This window comes from Eublepharis macularius, chromosome 2 (assembly GCF_028583425.1).
Source record: "Eublepharis macularius isolate TG4126 chromosome 2, MPM_Emac_v1.0, whole genome shotgun sequence".
NCBI lineage: Eukaryota > Metazoa > Chordata > Lepidosauria > Squamata > Eublepharidae > Eublepharis > Eublepharis macularius.
In genome coordinates this window covers 198,053,576-198,069,229 of record NC_072791.1, presented here as the reverse complement: position 1 = coordinate 198,069,229, position 15,654 = coordinate 198,053,576, and the positions used below count along the sequence as shown (strand labels likewise).

At 40.5% G+C, this 15,654-nt stretch overlaps 1 protein-coding gene across 2 annotated transcripts in view; it reads right to left on the bottom strand.

The window, feature by feature from the left end:
* The window catches only part of UBR3 (ubiquitin protein ligase E3 component n-recognin 3), a 158,264-nt gene that overhangs the window by 121,039 nt on the left and 21,571 nt on the right, over window positions 1-15,654 (bottom strand). For both annotated transcript variants that reach the window (XM_054971129.1, XM_054971130.1), the window contains exons 7-17: window positions 14,152-14,282; window positions 11,557-11,785; window positions 9,463-9,642; window positions 7,518-7,651; window positions 4,533-4,619; window positions 3,576-3,641; window positions 3,384-3,473; window positions 2,131-2,259; window positions 1,986-2,038; window positions 746-879; window positions 21-106 (exon numbers count right to left, since the gene is read on the bottom strand). In XM_054971129.1, coding sequence (XP_054827104.1) covers window positions 21-106; window positions 746-879; window positions 1,986-2,038; window positions 2,131-2,259; window positions 3,384-3,473; window positions 3,576-3,641; window positions 4,533-4,619; window positions 7,518-7,651; window positions 9,463-9,642; window positions 11,557-11,785; window positions 14,152-14,282 — 1,319 coding nt within the window. The remainder of the gene's footprint in view (window positions 1-20; window positions 107-745; window positions 880-1,985; window positions 2,039-2,130; window positions 2,260-3,383; window positions 3,474-3,575; window positions 3,642-4,532; window positions 4,620-7,517; window positions 7,652-9,462; window positions 9,643-11,556; window positions 11,786-14,151; window positions 14,283-15,654) is intronic.

Below are 15,654 nucleotides of genomic sequence, written 5' to 3'. Positions count from 1 at the left end.
TTAAGAGATTCAAAGGATATAAGGTCCAGTAGTGAACTGTGAGTCCTGTCATTCATACACAGTTGAGCAACCATCTCTGCTCTCAGGATCTCATCATCAGTCATTCCTAGAGGGTAAGTGACAGTGAAATTAACATATCACATAGCTTGATAGAAAGTAGAGCCACCTCAACTCAAATTTAGACAGCGACCAAACCTCACAACAAACCTCAGTTTGTTCTTGTGCACCCTCCCACACCTGCATTCCAACTCTCACAGAGCCCCGCTAAAACATTCCTTGTTTCAATCTTTTAAGTCAACCTCCAGATCCCAATGAATGACATCCAAATGCAGGAACCTGATCAAAATGGAGGCTTAGAACCAATGCAGCATTTCTGCAAGCAGAACGATTTCCCACCCACCTGAATTTTTGCCTCCCCCTTGCAGCCCACCATACACCCCCCAAACATAATGCTAGTTCTGGGGGTTTTCCAAGAAGACACAATACAGTCCCAGATGAGAAACTATGGCACAAAATTCATCACCACACATCTCTGCCATGGTCATCTACAGCTCACACATGATAATTATTGAAGATGTACCAAGAAAGTTGAGAGGGACTGTTTGAGCACAGTATTATGCTTTGGTTATTTTTATTAAGAACTTGCATTTCATTATGAAGAAAGGCCAAGATTTTGGTAAACAAGTCAAGCATATTCATTGCTAATGAGTCGTTTGAAGAATGCTGTACCCACCAGCAATCTTACCTAAGTGTAATCGGAGACTTAAGAGAATGACAAGAAACGTTAAGGCCCCTTCCAACATTGATCGCTCGTGCTCTGCATCTAATACTGTATTCTGATGCTGAGAAGCCATTGTTAGGAGATCGACCACCTTGAACCTACAAAAGAAAATTCAGTTTTAGAGAATGCATTAACATCAACAAACTGAAAGATGCAACGGATCAACATGTATTGAACTTATCTTCTGCTGCTCTCACACAAAACTCTCCGGCAGTTGCCCCTCCAGGAACTGACCAAGCTGACTCTTCCTAGCTTTAACAATACAACAGCATCATGTGCCTTTTTAGCATTCTCTGGACCATACACAATACTTGCTAAACAGTACAGGATCTGGCTGTTTTTTAAAAAAAGGAAGCATCCTTATTTAACCTTGCAAACAACCTTTTTGGGTTCATCACTCAGATCACACTGTGCTTGCACAAATACTGTTCTCTCTAGTAGCCTTTTCACTTCTATCCACGCCTTCAGGCTGTCACGGGGGAAGTGCTGTTATATGGCACTATCAGTTTGGGCTGTTTTTCTTTTTCCTGGTGTTAATGGAAAGACAGAGAGCAAGTACATACTCCTATGATCCTCCCAATGCCATTAACACTGGACAGCGAGAAGGAGATGCCAATTAATATTCAGGAGAACCACAAACATACATGCCTGCTTTTCAACACAATAAAGGACTTTCCAATCATTGTTATGCTTACTTTATTGCAGACACTCTGATTCCATTCATATTTATTTATCAGGTCAATACTAGATGTTAAAAAACATCAGAATGACTGAACACAAGCAGCAGCGAAAGTGTCTTGTTTTGCTTCCTTTTCTATTAATAAAATAGTCCTCTATAGGTTCTCATGCTTTGTTAAACCCTCGCTTTGACACATTTTCCAACCAACCTCAGAAAATACATCACCAAGAGGTTTAAGAGCATGGCACATACTAAGAAATGCTATGAAAGAGAACCCCAACTGAAAAAAAATTTTAAGCTACAGTTCCTCTCCTTGAATGATAAGGCACATTAGAGACACTTCTCACAAGAACAGGGAAAACTAAAAAAGATGGAAGAAATAATTCACCAAGTTTGCTTGTCATTCTCCCAAATGCTTGCACTGAATTTAATCAGAGAGGAGATTGTTAAAGTGCTTGAGCCACAGCATCCCTCATCCCATACGTACATAGCACACTTTTAAAAAATATTAATACAATACCTTACCTTTCAAACACCGAGGAAATAAAATAATCTGGGTCAAGTCTAGAAGCACAGACCTGTTTTTTTAAAAAGCACATATGCATTAGTCATCACTCTTCAACTCTCTACTAACATAGAGCAGACGAGGCAACTGAAAACATGGACCTACCTGTAACAGGTAAATGTCAGGATCAATCATGGAGTTACAAAAGTGAGACTGCACGTAAGTCATGGCTTGTCCTTTAATCTGCAGGCCATTCCTTACCCACATGTTACTATGGATTTCAGAGAGGCTGGCCTACCAAAAACAAAACAAAAAAGAGGAAAACAAAACAATATTCAAGTTTTTACTTTTACCCTTTGAGCATGTATAATCAAAACTTTGATCCATTGGTTAGGCATGGCATTTTTCTTTCCCTAGTTTTAAAACAAAGCAAAAAAAAAAGTGAGAACAAATTTTGGGGTTGGATTCTGCCAGGTTTTTCACTCAATCTCACCCAGTTCCCCTCCTTATTACAGCCCCACTCACACATAACTTTAGTTCACCATGATCACCAGCATAGACTTTTTAGTAGTGAAAGGGGATTCCCTTCTTTCTCTTTTTCACTAGCAGAAAAATTGGTTAGATCCAACCCCATGTTGGATCAAGAGTATGTCTGTCAGTATATTCAGATTTTGAATGACTGATAAAACCTTTAGGCATACCCTAAAGTTTGACTTTGTAGTGCAAACAATCAACAGTTGTTATGTGGGGTCCTGATACCTTTCTGTGTGGCTGCATTTCTTCTGAATCATGTTCCAAGATACAAGTCACTTAACACAAGGATTGTTTGCCTGGACTTGGATGCTATTGGGAAGTGGGCGTCTCCCCATTTCTCCACAGCATCAAGACACTTTCATGCACCTTCCTGGTTCCCCCCATCCCTCTTTCCTGCAATCTTTCCCCAAACCTATATATTGTCAAAGGCTTTCACGGCCGGAAAACGATGGTTGTTGTGGATTTTCCGGGCTGTATAGCCGTAGTCTTGGCATTGTAGTTCCTGATGTTTCCGCCAGCAGCTGTGACTGGCATCTTCAGAGGTGTAGCACCAAAAGGCAGAGATCTCTCACTGTGACACTGAGAGATCTCTGTCTTTTGGTGCTACACCTCTGAAGATGCCAGTCACAGCTGCTGGCAAAACGTCAGGAACTACAATGCCAAGACCACGGCTATACAGCCCAGAAAATCCACAACAACCCATTTCCCCAAACCTGCTCTGCTATGATGTTTCGCAGACTTCACCAGAGCTGGGGCAGCAACCAAAGGAACAGGAAATCTTCCCACATTGAGCACTATTTCCCCTATGATGGTCCCTTCACACATTTTTGCCCATTGCAAAAAAAAAGTACAGTATACCAACCACCCAGTAGCTGATCACTCACCTGAATTTGAAGAGGGTGAACCATTAACTTCATCAGCATCTCCTGGTCTGGGAGAAGGGAATCCAGATCTATTTCTTGACACTTAATAGCCTACAAGCAAAAAATGAGTAAATATTTTGTCAGAACATTAAAACATTTAAAGCTAAACAAGCATTCCTTTCCTCCAAAGGGGAAAAAACAACATTCACCTACCTTACTCAGAAACATAGCATAGTAACGATGCAGTGGTAAATGAAAAGTGACCTGATTCGGAGTAGGCTGCAATGCAGTAAAAGAGAAAGAGACAGACAGAATCATTTCACTATCTAAAAGAATACATGAGTCCATTTATACACTATTAACCTCATTCATATTTCCCCTCTTTTAGGCTTGGAAAAGGATTGTGAGAGACATTGCTTTTGCAAGGATAAAACCTACCCTCCACCATGATACCTGATGGCCTCATTTCATTTGCACTGACAGAGAACTCCAAGAACGAATAGGGGATTACAGTAGAGGGAGGAGCCATGCAGCCTTTGAAAGGAGAAATGGTAACGGCACAGAGGTCAGAGTGACTGATTACAACTGGGAAAACTCACATGCAAATCCCCACTCAGTTATGAAGCTCATTGACTAACCGTGGGTCAGTAAGTGTCTCAGCCTACCTCACAGGGTTGTTGTAAGAACACAATGGAGGTGAGAACTCGATTAGCCACCCTGAACTCCTTGGAGGAAGGGTGGGAGAGAACTGGATGGTCAATGCAAAGCTCTCCCCCCACCATGCGCACACGCACACACCATTTGTCATGATGAGCATTCTGCTAGTTTATTAAAATCCTGAGAATCATTTAACATTAAAAAAAAAAGTATTCCAGCCTTTACAACTATGGAGAAGGATTTTTAAAAAGTAAATGCAAACCCCAAAAAACATTTCCAGAAATGCTGCTACTAAAATAAAGCATGTTCTTCACACATCCTGCCTTTGAGAATGCAGAAAGGCCTCAAAATACATGAAAGAAAGGGATTGTCAGCATTTCCAAGCTGATGAGAAATGTGGGGTTCTAGGATAAGCAAGGCAGCACGTTATTTTAAGTGAAATGGCTCTGAGAAGACAGTGTCTGAATTTCACTGTGGAGCTTACTCCCACAATGCCGAGTTAAACACACATACCTCATCTACGAAGTTGATCGCATCAAACCAGTCTTGAAGTGCTTCTAGGCAGTACCTAACAACATTTCGTGTGTACTCCTGTGTCTCCTGAAATTGGATAGAAATACATACAAACTTAAGAAAAATGAACTGGAACAAACAAACAAAAAAGAAATCTCTCTACGTTTAAGAGATATAAATTGATCTGATCCAAGAACTGGAATGTCCCATAATTCTTTTCTAAAAGTACTCTTTGGAGCAGAGTCATACCCACTAAACATAAATTAGTTACACTGAAGCTCCACTTAAATCTTTCAAATGAAATCAATAGCCCTGATAAAAGGAGAACAAAATATATTCCTACCAAAGGACAGCCTACCAGTGTGGCACTCACAGTTTAACCTGGGGCTGCTGATTTATTATTTGGTACCTTGGAGTGGTCCTCAGAGCTTGCACACTTTGCCCTAGCTCCTCCCCTGCCTCGCACACCATAGGGGAGAAGGTAACAAGTGACTTTGGAAATCCTGTTTATCTAAATAAATATAGGATTTCAGACCCAGACCATGTAAGGCAGAACTTCACATAAACGTGAGATCTTATTTTGCTCATTACCTTCTCAATGGACAACAGTTGTGTGATGATAACGTTTCATTAAGACAAAAAAAAAATCGCAGCACAGTAAGGAGCTTTCAGATTCCCCACAACTCTTTATCAGGCTGGTTGTTTACTTTGGGAAGTAGGGGGGGAGAAAAAAGAGTGTTTTCTTCATGGTGAGTTATCAGAGGAGGAGGGAAGCCTCAGGCCTGCTTCAAATCTCAACTTATGTACAATATCTGAGGGAAATAAATCCCTCTTTATGGATATGCCCTCTGTATTTTAGTATCAGGAAAAATAAAGAGGCCAAACTTGCTGATAAACGGTTTCAAACAGCCAGATAATCAAAACAAACCAGTATGGATTATGACAAGTAATTATTTTCTAGTGTTATACCAATTGTGTTAGCAGTTCTGAATTGTCACAGTCAGAGACAATGTTTGTTGGATACTGAGATGCTTTTCTTGGTTTTGGCAATACTCCTAAAATAAAATCTAAACTACTTACCAAGTACAAAATAAATACCAAAAATGTAAAAACACTTTTCAACAACAAGATAATAGCTTATTCACCAGCATGTGCTCAAAACAAATTTTATTACTCACCTAGGCAAAATGTAATTATTAATAAAATTAAAGACATTAACAGTGGACTCCTGAGACGCAATATAAAAAGTGCTTAAGAAACCAACTAAGCATTATGCTGGACTATTTGTTATGTTGGCGTATCTGCCAAATACCACAGGCCTCAGATAGGGTTGTGATGTCGGCATGGCTTTCCTGTCTTGCCTTCTGGTGCTCTGCCTTTGATGGAGATGGCATGTTACTAGAGGGATCTGGCTGTATTAGCAGATGGCGGTTGGCTGTGCCCAAGTATGCCACTCACAGGCTAGAGGCTCTGGCGTGCTTGCTATGCAATCCTAACCCTGGGCCTTACAAAGGGGTGTTTTCCCCCTGATTTTTCAGATGTATTTTATTATATATGTTTTAAATGGTTAGCTGCCTTAATGGCCCTTATGAGGGCAAAAAGATGGGGTGTAAATTTTGTAAAATAAGTAAGAAAATAATAAGAAATGCTCTCACAGCTTTCAAATTACTATTATAATGTAGCGGCAGCATTTCATCCTTTGGCATTATCAAAAATACTGCAGATGATTTCCACCATCTTCTAATAAGTTGAAGCTTAATCCAAGCAAGACAGAAGTACTGTTGATTAGGAATATCTAAACCTGGACAGATGTGCAGCTTGTGCAAGAAAGGCCTGCATCATCACTTGATTAAGGGTCACAGCATGGATAAACTATTGGATTCATCACCGTATCTGCAGGTACAAGTCAGAGGCGCAGCCAGGAGTGCATTTTACCAGCTTATCCTGTTCATCAGCTGCACTCTTTCCTGGAGAACTGGAACAGGAACTCATGCCCAGATTGTTGGACTACTTACTGCACTCTACATGGACCTGCTTTTGAAGAGTATCTGGAAACTACAACTGATCCAGAACGTAGCAGCTAGAATGTTAGCAGGAACCTGAAGCTGCCTTGCTTGCCTATTTCTGCTCTCAATTTAAAGAGCTGGTTTAACCTTTAAATGCATCTGATTTACTCTATTTATAGCCCATCTTTCTCACTGTCAGTCAAGGTGGAATATAAAGCCCTAAAGAGACAGGGACCAGGGAATCTGAAAGACCACCTATTCTCAAAAGATCTTCTTTTATGGCCTTTCTTTCACCCTTAACAGTTCTGATTTTGGAGCTTGTTTTCTGTTCCCCGTCTGTGACTTTTATGCGATTTTACTAAAAAAAAAAAAAGTGGGACACAAATATTTTAATTAATAAATAAAATAATCCAAGAGCTCTCAAATGTGGGATCTCCAGATTCAGGTGGTATCATATAAGCATGGTAAAAGTCATGGAAGAGACAGCATGTGATCCTGAGATCTGCTCCTAATTGCAGCACACATTGCAGAAGGGAAAGGTTTCTCAGTGTAAATAGGCTCTGTTTAGTTTTTTAAGTTTAGGAATGTTTATGAAATTAATAGACAAGAACTGAGTTATGGCAAGCCTACTGGTTAGTAAAAAACACCATCCCTCATTCATGCTGTGGACTGGCTAACCTCCTGGTAATCCTTTATGTCTAACTTTCCTTTTCCTACAACTGCAACTTACAAGCTTGTAAGATAGATTTCTATTTTTACTGTTTTGAACTTTATATTGTGACGGCCTTTGGCCATATACAATTAAACCTTCTTATAGCTTACAACTACAACTTCTGCTTGGCTGCTTTCCTTTTGTCCAGATGATTAAATTGACAGAGTTGGGAAGATTTAAGCACAGCAAGATATTATGCTTATTTTTTTTTATATCTAGTCATAAAAGAACAACAGGAATGGGGGTGTGGGACAGAGCTCAACTTACCCTGACCTTGCAGTGGGACAACAGCCCCCACATCGGCTGGGCACAGGCCTCAAGCTCGGCAGCAAAAGCAGCATAATAAGTTTGGGATTCAAACTCAACATGCTCATTAAGTTCTCTCTTGTTTAAATTCATTCCTAGATTGAAACAAAGTTGTACAGCATTAAACAGAGATTGATCTTTTCAAACTGTAAACAAAATATGATCATCTGAAAAGAAAGGTTTATATTTGGTAGATGACATGGTGGTTTAGGGCCCAAAACATCATATAAAAACACATGAGCAAAGATGTCATTAACGCAACAGACCCAGTAGTCTAGCAGAAGATAAATGGTAACTGAGTAATAGGTCTGGCCGTCACAGATCCATTTCACTAGCAAGGGTGCTTTCTTCCACCTGAAGGTGCCTTCTCATGATGACACAAGACACTTCTATGTGGTCTTGCCTCAGAGGAAGGCTTCTTTTGCCACAGGAAGTTGTCACCACTAGTGGAACAGATCCACAATATCTAACCCTAATTCTTAAACTTTTTTTGTCAATTGAGTGTACATTTTGGCCTTGACGCACTCAGTCACAAAGGAAGCAAAATCACCGTCATCACTACCCACTGTTTTCAGTGTTCAGAGAATGTTATGGACATTGTCATAGCAATCTGCACAACAGCTTTGTAAGACAGGCCAATATTATCATCCCCATATTACAGATGGGGACTGACACTGAAAGAAAGAGCAGCCTGCCTAAGCCCCCCTACCAGTGAGTTAGTGGTGGCAACTGACAACCACCTGGATGATAGCCCCGTTCTTTTAACTATCATCCTGCACCAGCTCCTAGATTCACACATTCACATTTACAAGGCCAAAATATTATACACAGGCAGCCATTCTTACATTAACTTTTAATTTTCCTACACCACGTCTTTTCCCCTACCACCACTGCACATAAAGCCTGTGAAACAGAATCACAAGAAGAAGCGTAACACATCATCAAGCTTCCAGACTTCTGAAACCCTCCCAGGGCATGGTGGTCATTTGGGATCACTTTCACAGGGCATCCTCCTTATTGTCACTATGAAAGCAGTGCACGGCAAGTTCTCTTTTGGAGGTCATTCATCTTCTGAGTTAGGAAGCCATTTTAGCAATCTCTGGATGGCTAGAAGTTATGGGTGTATTTGTTTTTAATTCTGAGCTTTAGTATGAACTGGTATGTTAACCACTTCAAGCACATGAAGAGGCAGGATTTTTTTTTTAATTAAAAACTGTATGGTGGCCTTTTTAAAGCCAGGGCACACATCCAGAGATTTAGCACTGGTGTTCAACTGCTGGGGCTGGTTCCATACCTCTTCTCTCCTCTGCATCTCCAAGGTCCGAGAGCATATAGTCTTAGATAGACCCACTAGGCTTGGTTTAAGCCTCAAGACATGATTTTTCTGATTCATATCTTGGAGTATCCTGCTTAAGTGTGAACCTGGTTAGTTTTGGTTAATGTCAGTGCAATCATATACGTAACCCCAGGAGGGTTAGGGTTAGGGCCTATAGCGCTGCGGTAATTGGAAAGTACAGCAGACGGTATACCCTAGAGAGCATTTCCCAATAAGGTGATACAAAAAAAACCCCCTTGAATGCATGGTTTTCTATGTTGACCTTTAAAGCTATTTATAATAATAATCAATATCAGTGCAGCAGTTAATGATTATATATTTCAGGAATATTTAAAAGGTGGAAACACCAATCTTTTGCAATAAACTGTTTTTAAAATCTCCATCCCAGAAGTGGGAGCTACCAAATTAAAAATGAACTATATTGCCTACTGAATGATATGCACATAAGGAAATAATAGTAGTGACAATAATCTTCAAAGTCACTTGCAAATATTGCCAAAGTTTTAATCAAATTTCTTCCATCCAGCCAAAACTCATTCACAGAGTTGCGGAATGTTAAACACCACATACCTTGGAAAAATGATACAAAGTTCATCCACATTACTAATAGTCTGTGATCCTCCAAGAATTTCTTTGCCACACTTTGGTGTGAAAGGATATTAATAAAGTCACTGACAAGCGGCCAGTAGGTATTGTTCTTCAGTAGAGCTTCTCCACAATTCACTACTACGTGTAAACTGTTTTCCTCATCTAGAAGAAAATTAAATGGTTATGGTCATATTTATCTGTCTGTTGTATATTTTTATTTTGCCTGTCCTCTCAGGAGATATCCCCACAACACAGCTGGAGAGGTGGGGCTGAGAGGAGTGGCTTATCCAAGGCAACCTGCTGAGCTCACAGTAGAAGCGGGATTCAAATCAGCAGAGTTCTGATTTGCAGCCCAAACATTTAACTACATTTACCATTTTATCCTTCTAAGGTAGGTTAGGCTAAGAGATACTGGCATGTATCCTACACTTTAGGCTGGAGGACTTCCTTCTAAGAAGCCTTTCTCCAAGCTAAAGGGCTCTTCCATTGGAGGAAGGCTCATCAGATGTGCCAAAGACTTCCAACTTTGCTCGGCCAAGCGATGGATACGTGTCAGTGACTAGTCCAAAAAGCACACACTTTGCTAGGTGACAAGTGTGGATGTGAGCCTGAGTCATTCCAGTTTAGTCTAGGTACCACACTACATAGAATTTCTATAATACTTAGCACCTGACTGAGATCTCACTTGCTTAGCCACTGTGCAACATCAGCATCAGCATAAACAGAAACAATCATGTATTGGCCCATGGCCCATATCCTTTCCTTTCTCCCCAATGGTAACCAAAAGCTGCTTACATTTTTCTCCTCTCCTCCATTTTCTCCACACAACCAGCCTTTGTGGTTGATTAAGTTAAGAATGTGTGACAAGCTATTCATTTTTAAAAAGCATATGTGGAAGAATGGATATATGTGTTCCAAGCCACGTGTAAACTGGTCCATAGACCAGGCTTATAAATAAAAGAAATCTCATCGCCTGTTACAAATTTCAGACACACTGGACTATCTAGTCTGGAAAGCTTTACAAAATTTATTTATTTATGTCATTTATAGTCCGCCTTTCTCACTGAGACTCAAGGCGGTTTACAGTGTGAAATTAGTACAGTCAACATCAAGGACATTTCCAAGAACAATGCCATAGGGTAAATAAATATGAGTTTTACAAAGACGTAACATTAGCAAGAATCCGATACAGAGTTGAAAAAATGCTAAAACAGAACAGAAGCAATTCTGGGACTGACATTAGACAACAGGAAGCACAGGTAGCACATAGGGGCACATATTTAAAGTAAATAGGAAGTGCATAAGGCAACACAGCGGTGAACTCTATGGTCCTTAACTCAGCGAATCATCTGAGACCCCCCTCGCTACAATACAGCCCACCTATCGTAGTAAAAATTTTGGTTTTATTTCTAAATTCAAAGGGCTAACATAGGTAAACAAGAGGGGCATGTGTGAGGACTCATACAGCACAGGAAATTCCATCTCCTCTACATCATTACCTTGTTCCCCCCCACCCCGAATCCCGTTTTCTTCCCCTCTCAACCGTTTTCTGGTTTTGCATGATGTTTTTAATCTGTTTGTGTATGCATGGATGTTGCAAGTTATGGGAGAAAGGATTAACCACCTATTTGTTTTGTAACTTTTGATACGTTTCAAACCCAGGGATCTTCCCCTGGTAGATTTTTTTGATCCACATGGGAGGGTGACCCATCGCTATCAGATGTAAGGACAGGGAAACAGTAAATATTTTTATAGGCTAATAGTTTTCATAGATTTATTGGCAAGCTTGCTTTACAGCCTCCATGCAAGTTCAACATGGCTGATTTACTGCTTGGGAAAAAGAACTGACACAATGACAATCAACTCTATTCAGCACACAGTCATGGACAACTTAAAGCTCCACTGGGACTAATCTGTATCGACATGAAACCCAGTTTTGTTTTTAGCAATATTAAAATATTTTTTATACCTGAAAAACAAAACACAGTAAAATACAGCCTAAATATAAGAGAAGAAGATCCAATATTCTGTGAAAGCCTCTTGAAAAATCTTAGAAAAAATAAAAACACAACCAACCTTGCAGCTCGCTTTTAATAAGGCAGCTCTCCATCATATACAGCAGAACAGTAACCATAATATCAAGGAGCTGACATTCTTCCGTCACTTGCCGTGCCAGCTCTTCATTGCTGAACAGCTGGACGCTGATATGCACAATTCTGTTAGACATGGTGTCAGATTCATGGCTTTTCTTGAGTGTTTTCATAATAAAAGCATAATGCTGCACAAAAGTTTTCGTAAAAGCAATCTGCAAGGTATAAAACAAACACCCACATTATCTTTTACTCTTTTCTCCCACCATAGAAATCTTCTTAGAGATACTGTACAAAGAATAGTAAACCCACAAAATCCAACAGCCGCATGCTCAGTTGAACTACCACGTTGCCAGCAGCGAGGATCCTCTTAAACCTACATGAAATCTCAGAATGAAATGTCACAAGAGGTCTCCCTTAAGTGCCTGTCCTTTTTAACTGAAATAGAGTGTGGTATGAAAAGACGTCTGATGATGTTTTAAGAACCCAGGGCTTGCAGCAACATCAGCATAGAACAGATCGTAATATTCAAGAATGTATTCCTAAAGAGTTTTCCCAAAAATTCATAAACAAATTACATGTAGAGCAAGATTCAGTGCTAATTATCTTCCCCTGAGCTGCTCCTTGCACTATGTTGGGAGGCAACCTACAGGTATTGCTACGTTGCCCTCGCCAGCTCCGGTGTGGAGGTATTTTGCTCAGCTAAAGCAATACAAGGGGGAAAGGATTAGTCTCCTTCCTACCAGAACGGCCCTGATCCAAAACCAATCCTCTTTCCCTGAGGCTATGTTTGCTTCTTTAAAAAATATTGCCTAAGTTCCTGACCATGGATCTCTTGCATTACTTGAGGTTTGATCTCATGCCCACTGATTTTACCTCTGCACAGGATAAAGCTGCAAGTCTAGCTACACCAGATTCATGAAAGATCTCTGAGGATCAAATATTTGGGTGTCATCTGAAGTATGTATCCCTACAATACATCTTTCCATAAGTAGGCAAATTGTTAGTAGGGCCCGAATCAGTGTTCCCACTAATGTGAGCACGTGAGCAATCACTCACAGATTCTGACTCCTCTGCTCACAGCTTTTCAGCTGTAGCTCACAGATACTAATCCTCAGGTGGCCCCGCCCTCCCACTCAGCCAGCATCTGCAGGTGGCCCCCACAGGGATAGAGCAGGGATGGAGCCTCATCCCACTTCTCTCCTCCCTTCCTGGCTGTGGCTGGTTTGGCCCCCAGGGTGGTGCCAGAGAGCACCTCCAGCCACTGCTGGCTCTCTAGCTGGAGAACAGAGTTGAGCTGAGTGACCAGGTCTGGCCTGACCCATGCAGCCTGAAATTGCTATGATCCCCTCAGCCCCAGAGAGCAGAGGAGAGGAGGTAGCACCTCAGCCACCACCATGGTGAAGGCATCATTTAACTTGGCCTTGGTGCAGAAGAAGGCTGAAGAAGTAAGCATTGACTCACAAAAGCTCACCTTGAAATAAATGTGCTAGTCTTTAAGGTGCCATTGCATGTCTGCTTTATTTTGTAACAACAGACTAATACAACTACCCCTTTGTAATCAGCATGAACATATCCAGTTTTATACCAAAGTATACTCTTTTTGTGGCCCTTTCACCTAATGGCTTTTATTGTTAAATTGTTTTGATTGTAATCAAAATGTATTACATGTTTTTTGGTTTTGGATGCTACAGAGGACAGAAATCAATGGGCTTAGACTGGAGTTACTTTGTACAGAATTATACTGTATATCTCTCCGCCTACCTGCTGCAATCTTGTTGGAATAGAGAAGGCTAACATGCCCAGGATGGGATGTAGATCCTAGCACATGTTCTCAGATATATTTATATCTGTATATCAAACAGTTGGGAAGGAGAAGTATTAATAAATTTACCTGCAAAGTAATTTAGTTTGGTATTTAGAATCCATGCATGAATGACTGCTTGCATTATTGTTTCTAAACAAGAAACAATACAAATTAAAGTAGTTTGCAGTTTGTATGTTTTGTATGTTTGTAGACTGAAAAACATTTTTTTTTAAAAAAAGGAGATGCACTCAAAACTAATGAAAGTTGTTGTTTCGGCTCACAAAGTAGATTTTTAGCTCACAGCACTGCAAAGCTTAGAGGGAACATTGCCCTGAATGCTTTGGATAGCATTTGGAACTAATTAAAATGCCAAGAAGCCATGTAGATTTGGCAAAAATTTTGTCATTTTCTAACGGCTTCCACAAGCAATTTACACCCTATGGTTGCCACAGGTGTAACTGTAAGCCATAAAAGACTGAGTACAGTAGATACAAGCCACGTCATAACCCACTACAGGAAAGCAATAGCATGCATATGGTATTCCTTCGAACCTGGCACATAAAAACAGCTGTAATTTGCACAGGTTTGAATCCTTTCCTTCCAACATTTTTCTTACCATTTATTTACTTGTGTGCTATTTTCTATTTACAAGTCCTCTACATCAAAGTATGATAGCTCTCTGTTTCACCTTACATAAAAATCATGGTATGGCAAAATAAATCACCTACAATAGGATATTTTGACAGGCTACAAAGTGTTAGCATGCTGATATACCTTATAATCTTGATCTGGAAGCATGTTGAGTAAGAAAGTCACCATCTTCTGGGGGAATTCATATTTTATTGTCCAAAATAGTAATTCTTCTAGAAAACATTTATGCTTTAGAACATCCATGATGGATTGATCTGTATAAAAATTTGTTTTAAAAAATCACAGGGAAGTGTTAGCGTAGAAAAAAATATCAGAAGGTTCTACATTTAAGCAATATTCTTTTTTCATTTCATAAAGAGTGACACAGGAGCCAGTGTTTATCGCTGATGCTCTAAGAAAACTGTGCAAGAAGAAGCATGTGACTAAGCTAATGCACAGCATGACATTTCAGTCCAAATTCTACACACTATGGGTTGGATCCTGGCTACATGTCTGTAGATTGAGGAGGGGGCTGATTTTTGCTGATCCCTCCCCTCCCATGGCAGCCACCCTTCCCAATGCTGCTCCCGGGGGACAGGCAGATCCCAGGAATAAATTGGAGGAAGGGGCTAGAATTCTCCCAGGGGTAATTGGAGAATATCATCCCCCTCCTTGCAGCCACAGAAACCTAGGTGGGATCCAGGCCTGTAATCGCCAACCAGAAATGTGAACAAACCATATCTATCCTCAAAGCTTAAAAGCCCATGTTAGGGCTTAGTCATGACAACTACTGAAAATATAAACTGGCAACCTATGACCTCTGGGTTGCTAGTGGCTGGTGGGGCACTTCTTTGCACAATGCAGGCCCTTGATAGAATTTCAGGTTTGACAGAATCACAGGGCTCAAGAAATCAAGCTCAATGGTTCATGCTAATGTAGATTCATCACATGTTAAAATTATGGCAGGCCATTACACCATTCCTATACAGAATAACCAAACTCAACTTGACTTTTTAAAATGAATGCATGTCTAATGATTGCAGATCTACTAAATAATAAACAACAATATGATAAATGACAGAAAGTATGCCTAAATTCACTGCTGAAGAAGTCCACAAATAATGCTAATTTTTAGTACAGACACATCAAGCGCAGCTTGGTGCTGCCTCCATACTAGACATGGGCATGAATCGAAAAACTAATCCAATTTCGAGACGAATTGGGCCGATTCGTGTTTCGTGAAACGCGTTTCATGGATTCGTGGTTTTTCATGAAATTCACAACTTTTGGGGCCGATTAGTTCGATTCGTGAATGATTCGTGATGCCAGACAGGCTGGCGCCGATCCATTGATTCCCTAGGCAACATAGGCCCGGAATGTCTGCAGACCTTTTGTTGCCATTGGAAACCTCAATCTTAGCCCACATAACCTTGATAGGCAGCTCTCCCTACCAACTGGAGAGCTTCCATTCTGCCATACACAGCAAGGAGCAGGGAGGTTAATCCTCTAGACAACTGAAGAGATAGGCCTTCTGTAGCCATTGGAACACCAATTTTATCCCTCCAAACCCTGTTAGGCAGGTCTGTCTGCCAACCAGAGACCTCCTGTTCTGCTCTATGTGAGCATTTCTTATATAAGACACAACTC